This window comes from Cupressus sempervirens, chromosome 5 (genome assembly GCF_028749045.1).
Source record: "Cupressus sempervirens isolate cs-2001-9-10 chromosome 5, ASM2874904v1, whole genome shotgun sequence".
Taxonomy (NCBI): Eukaryota; Viridiplantae; Streptophyta; class Pinopsida; order Cupressales; family Cupressaceae; genus Cupressus; species Cupressus sempervirens.
In genome coordinates this window covers 1,014,341,145-1,014,348,124 of record NC_143122.1, presented here as the reverse complement: position 1 = coordinate 1,014,348,124, position 6,980 = coordinate 1,014,341,145, and the positions used below count along the sequence as shown (strand labels likewise).

Here is a 6,980-nt window from a genome sequence, read left to right as displayed (position 1 = left end):
AGTCAATCCTCTACTATTCATTTTCTTCTAATTGTATTTATTAAATTGTACCTCGTATATTCCTTTTTAATAAATGACAGGACGAATGGTCATGGGAGAATTGATGGATACCTAATGTCCTCTTTCACATAACAAAAGTCTAAATGCGGGAGAAGCGTTGAAATGTCAGTTCATTGAAGTCCATTGCATTTTTCATATTAACCTGTTATATGCATTTACCCATGTTCCATAGATCAATTTATATTTTGTTGGACTCTTCGAACATGCCCTCCCTAGGAAAAATGGATAGAAGATTTGAAGGACAATTTAATCTGGTCATGTAATTATTATATATTTCTGACTTCATGATATGTTCCTTCTCCGGTGAGATAATCTCATGAGCTTGTAAAGAATGTCGAAGTTTGATGAGAATAAATGGATGAGAGAAGCCAAAGAGTATCTGGCTCAGAAGAATAAGTCCTATGAGAAGCCTCCATGCATATTCAGGACATCCATGGCCTTGCTGAAAGAAAATGAGCATTCCTATGTGCCTCAGATTGTTTCTATCGGCCCTAACCATTTCGGGAAAGAGAAGCTCATGGGAATGGAAACATTCAAAGGCGATGCAGCACGTAGAGAGGTTTTTAGAATTCAGTATGGAACCAAGAAATCTGACGTTGAATTCGAACAAGTGATTGAGAGAATCAGGAGGAGGGAAGAGGATATAAAGCGGTGCTACTATAGAGAAACATCATTCAAGGGTGACGTGCTCCATTTGATGTTGGCTCAGGATGCTTGTTTCATTCTCGAGTTTTTCAGAAATCACCTCTTCGGATTGGAAGACGATGAATCCTTCCAAGATGAGTTTTTGTTTCTGCCAGAGCGTCATCCAATCTTCGGGCCCGTATCCGAGAATGCTTGGATTAAAGCGGAGATCATGAAGGACTTGATCAAGTTGGACAATCAAATACCGCTGTTTGTCTTGGAACATGTTCTTACTATGGAGATGAACGCTAATTCCCAAGAGAGCGCCCAAGAGAAACTTGACAGATTGCTGAGGAAAATGTTCGAGAGAATCTGCTATCGGCCTTTCGAGTTCTCTGCAGAGGACGCATCAAAGAACCGGAACCACATTCTGGACATCTATCACGACTCCTGCCTTGGGGCCCTGCCAACCGAAAGTACTGAAAAGGAATTAGTGAAAATTAACGTTCAATATTATTGTTCGTGTTTTGCAGGTTCAAAAGGTGGTCACTGCGTATGTTCTGGACGAGCAGACGGGAAAAGTTCTGAGAATGTCAAACAACGTAAGAAATGGTGGCTGAACTTTCCATCTGCAGTTGAATTGAAGAACGGAGGAATCAGATTCGAGGCCGATGGAAAAACTGTGGACGACGTTAAATACGAGGGTAAAACTCTGACTCTGGTGCGGCTGAAATTGGATGTGGACTCGGAGGTGTATATAAGGAATTTAAATGCCCTGGAGATATGTTCTCCGGGGTTCAAGAAGAAAAGAATGACTGCTTATTGTCAGTTCCTGCATGAGCTGTGCCAAACAAGCGAGGGAGTAGATGTGTTGAGAAAGGAGGGTGTCATAATTGGTAATCTTTGGCCCACTAAACTGGTCACCCAATTGCTGAGCGTCTCCAACATCACAATTTCCTGGCCACAGTGCAAATCCATCATAGAAACGAGGGAAAATCTGAGCAGCTATAAGACGCGGCGCTCTATTGTTCTGAGAAGCCTTTGGAACGAATTCTGGGAAGCGTATGGTTCAAAACCGTGGAGGGTAGTTGGAGGCTTCGGAGCGATTCTTGTCCTCTTTCTGACTGTCGTGCAGGTCTTTTGCTCGTTTAAACAATTTGGGCCAAGGTCAAATTAAAGACGGGGCATCATTTGTGACTAGATTCCGAGTTCTGCTTTAAAGCCGTAATTTGTTTGGTTTCCTACTAGCTGTTGCATGTAGTTAAGTGGAGAGGCTTATTTAGTTCCGGCCATGCATATGGCAGTTGCTTAAACAGTTATTAAACTGAATTTTTATAGCTAATAGAGATTCAACCTTTCTAACCATTTATCTTGTCTTACTTTTTCCTTACTTTTTATATCATTAAAGTTGCATGTTTATTAATTATAAATATTAATTCAAACTTTTTGGCAATCTTTTATTGGTCCATGTGTTCAGTGGCAGAATGATAGAAAAGGGTTTTAGAATTACGATGCAAGAGAAGGCCCATTCCACAAGGTCTCGATTGCGGGTTTGGTGCAGAATGGAGATAAAAATATTGCAAAGCTCGTATAGTTGGCAACAAACTGTAGGAACACGAGATCTTAGGACATTCTGATTTTAAACCTTCACATTGAGATCATTTTATTCAAGGATTTAATCAAGGAAAGAAATAGCTCCATAAAATGTGCCAGTTGAGTTAATCATGCCAAATGAAAAAAGAAAATCATGCTTTCGTGCCATGTCTGGTTTCCAGTAATTGTATTTCATGCTTAGTGTTTCCCTGTAAGACTCTGCATTATAGTTACACTATTATTGCTGAGTTCTCCATGGTATCATTTCCTATCTGCACAATCTGCTTCTGGAGTTGTAATTTATCTTCAGCAATTGATTTTTTTTGGCTTGAATTGATGCCCTCTTGTTAAATAAAACACTGGGCTCTTCTAAAGCTTTTTTTCCTTTTTATCCCTTTTTAAATAACTTTTGTCTATTTAATCTTCCCCAGATTTGGAGTCTAACTAAGCTAGTGTTGGCATTACCTCTTTCTCCTCTACAGATCATCCACTAGATATGCTCCACAAGTCAGACATTATTAAGCATGAGTAATAGTGAGCGTAATGGCACTTATGGTTGTTGTAGAAAAGCCAGGCGTAATGGCACAGTCAAGCTGTACAACCATCCTTAGCGTATTGTTCCATCATTACAACTGAATGATCAGTTTTATACAAATGTAGCTCTGAAAATAAATTCTAAGCTATGCCACTTTAAGTAAAAATATATGAAAGTGGGCTAAGAGTGTTAGTATAAATTTTTTTACTTTCAATTAGACTATCTTTTATTGGTTCTTGTTAATGTTTTTGAAGTACTAGATAGTAGTCAAAAGAAATGAGGTTGACCCTAGAGTACAAAAAGGGTAGACCATAAATAGTCAGGGGTTACCACCCACCTATCTAACTGATACTAGTTGTAAACTTCAAAAAAAAATAGAGAAAAGCTCCAAACTAGAGCAGTTCTTACCGTCCACTCTATTCTTAACAAGTATATAAAAAGTAAAACATACCAATAGCTAATAGACTTATTGCTCCTATCAGTCCAATACTTGATCAAAAAACATACATAAAAAAACCCCGTAGGGCACCAAGTTCAACGAGAACAAAAACATAAAGACAACAACAAAAAATAGAGCTAGGGCTAGTTGCCTGCTTTCTTTCCACCTTCCTTGTTACTCTCCTCCTTAGGGTCTTCCCTATTTATGTCCACCCCCTCCTCTTTGATAGGTTTCTCAAGGAGAGTTTTGAGCCAGTCCTCTACCAGAAAGCCATATATAGAGCGAGGGGTTTCACTCTCCTTTCCTAGATCCTTCTCATTCTTGTTCATCTGTAGGAAATAGAAAGTGGTGGCAGTAGAGTGAATGACCTTCGTGGAGAATTCCACCAAGGTTTCAATTTTTTTACAAATGGCATGTGGTTCTTCGTGAGCTCTTTCATAGAATTCTCCAGCCTTGCCTTGTTGTGGCTGTAACCATGGCTATGTTTCCCTTTTTCTACCCCACCTTTGGGAGTGTCTTTCATGGGGGAGGTGATGTCCTCCCCCACTTTTGTTTGTGGAAGGGACAGCTTCCAGTGTCTGAGACATGTGACGGGCTAGGAGGGCTAGAGACAACCTTCTTTTCAGTGTCTTGGTGAGGCCTCTTCCTCTTAATTGGTTTCTTCTCACTCTCAGTTGACTTAGAGCTATAGTCCTATTTAGGGGTGGTCTTAAATTTCTCCATTTGGAGACATTTGCGAGCCCTCTGAGCGCTTATCCTGCTCTTTCCTATGTCAATATCAAAATCAATAAGGGTAATTTTAACCTCCAAACAAGGGGTTTTCTTGACTTTTCTATGGCTAGAGCTAGGGTTGGGGTTTGTGGATATTTGGGGGATAGCAATAATCAATGGGTTGACCAGAAGCGATAGGTTTAAGGAAAGGTGGTGTTCGTAAAGTTTTTGCATGAAACCCTGGTGGATAATATAAAAGGGTTTTCCCTCCTCTCTCTTTTTCCTAGCCTTAAAGAAATAGTCCTCCATGGAATAAAGAAAAAGGTAATGAAAAGAAATCAGATCACAGTTCCTAAAATGGTTGAGAATGGGGAAATGGTAGTAGTATAGCAGCTGGAACTGATCTTCAAGGGTAATATATCTCATAATGGCATAGCAGATCACATCCCAAGGTAGTGGAAGATCCTCCCTGGAAAACATACCATGTGCATGAACTAGCTCCTCATTAGGTCTTAATTTTTTTCTCATATTGGTTCCATCTGCCACCTTGGACTGCTTACACCATTTCTTTCCTTCCATGGGAAACCTACCAACCATAGCAACTAGTACCTCCATGATTTCAAATGGCATTCCATTAATGTTAACCTTCCTATGCTTCCAACAATTTAAGAATTGCATCAAGATATGCTTGTCATGCTTTTCCATACCTTCCATAAATGAAAGTAGACCACTTTCTATAAGATAAACCCAAGCGGCCTCACTCTTCCTAATGTACTCCTCAATCTCCACTGGTTCAATGCAGTCACTAGCACCCATTTCTTCACCTCACTCAACCACCAATTTCTTAGAGCTTTCTAACATCCCCTTCTTACAATGGTAGCCACAATATAATCAATAAATCATGCTCAAGCTAAAAATGTTAAGGCAGTAGAAACCCATCATAAGATCACAAGGCTTCTCCGAATATGAGAAACCACTCTCTATGACATATGTGATCAGTTCCTTTCCCTCTAAATTAAACCATCGCCAGCTATAGTTGAAGTGGGATTTCGCAAAAGTGTCCTTGTCATCTTGCTTTTTTGGTTCACCACATCTAAACATAACAATGCCACTCGTCCTTTTTGTGAAATAATTAAAGCTCGTGGTGAGGGGATCATAAAAGCATATCCTCATGAAATCTTGCCCAAAATTGACTTTATAAAAATAAATCCAATAGCCTTCCTACTCACATAGCTTCATAAAGGTGTGCCATCTTTTGAAATGACTCATATTGCCTTGTACGAAGTATGTTCACATTCCATCATCACTTGTGTTGATGATGGAAGTTGGCTGGCATGTTCCCATTCGATGAATTACATGTCATTATGGCCAAAATTTTCCAACTCATTTGCCACTGCATTTCCTTCATGGTAAATGTGGCCCACATGGATCTCTTGGCACACCTCCATCAACATGCGAATTTCATCTTTTATTATTTTGATCTTCCAACTACTCTGGCCCTTTGCTTTAACTGCTCTGATAATCAACATCAAATCCCCCTCGATTGTTAATCTGTTAATTCCTCTAACTCTCACAATTCTCAACCCCCATAGAAGGGCGATGGCTTCTGCTTCATTGTTTGAACCCCCTCTATAGTTCCTAGTGTAAGCTTCAAATTATTTGATAATAAATTATTGGACACACCTTGATGAGAATATTTTGCTTATAATACTTGTAGTACTGGCAATCTTGTTTAAGGATTTCTAAGTCTACATTATTGTTTAAGGCTTTCTGAGTCTAAATTATGTTGGCATTTTTCATGATATTTAATTTGTAAGTCAATTTATATTGTGGTTTTCAAAAACCATACATGGAAGTTCAACTTTAAAAATATCAGTAGTTCTAAAAAAAACATTATTAAAAAATGATAAAATAATTTATTGAAATATTGATTACAATTTTTATGTCACACATAATAGAAATTTTATTTCTAAAATATTTGTCACTATGATGGTTTGATAGTTGGTTTAATTGTATTGACACTTGTAGAAAACTAAGTGCATATCAATATAGTGGTGGGTGTTTATCGAGACCTTGTCGGTTGCACAATGACTTGATGGCTATAAAACTACAACCAGCAATTAAATACTATGCTTCTTGTTTAAAATAGTCTATGCTAGTTAAGATGTCTTATTCATTACTGTGGCAAATCACTTTTGAGGCTTCCACCAAACATTTTTCTCTTAAATACATGTAAATAAGCTTATTGCTAAAAGCTTTATTGTATGATAAGGGTACCAACAAAATTACATAATTGTTCTAATTACTATTTTTTTCCAAGTAGCTAGGTATACCAATAAGGGGCTATGACAATTGAAGCAAATGCCCCTTCTTTTTAGATATTTAAGTTGCATTCCCTATCTTTTGTCCTAGCGATGTTGTTACTGTTACCTTTCGCTCACCCGCCAAAGGTTTAAATTTTAAATGCTCAGCTCGTCCAACGGCTAGCCGCGGAAATATTATCTTTTATGCCAAGATCGGACCTTGTGATGTATTTCGCAGCCCTCAGGATCTTCTCCGTCAGATTTCAGCAAGATCGATGGTCGGCGCGATCTTATCATTAGAGATGCACGGGAAATAGCATCAGCGACATCGCGCCCAATTGACGCGTGTCTGGTGGGTCCGGCGAGCGGGCTACAATGGAGGGCGGGTCGAGAAAGTTTTTCGGCACCGCAGGCGCTATGTCACTATCGCATGTCGGCTGAAAAAGCTCCATAGTGACATAGCGGTCGGTGGAAATGCTCACGTGGGCGGGCGACAGGTTTCCACGGGCCAGAAGTTTCAAAACATGGCGAGGCGCTATGGCACCAACGAAAAACCAATGCATTTTCCGATGGCGACACAGTGCCCAAACGAAAAATCCACCGTGGCGAGAAGCGACCAGGCACGTTGGGTCCCAGCAAGTACTTCGCATGAGCAATCAGGAGCCCAGTGCCACGGTGGTGAATCAAATGTAGCCACGTATTCATCAGTGGGGTC

General features: G+C 39.6%; 1 protein-coding gene across 1 annotated transcript; it reads left to right on the top strand.

The window, feature by feature from the left end:
• The first annotated feature begins 391 nt into the window (after positions 1-391).
• Positions 392-6,719, top strand: LOC149559373 (putative UPF0481 protein At3g02645). Its single transcript, XM_089831383.1, has 2 exons — positions 392-1,819; positions 6,504-6,719. The coding sequence occupies exons 1-2, from the start codon at positions 392-394 to the stop codon at positions 6,717-6,719; spliced, it is 1,644 nt and encodes a 547-aa protein (XP_089687509.1).
• Positions 6,720-6,980: the final 261 nt, after the last annotated feature.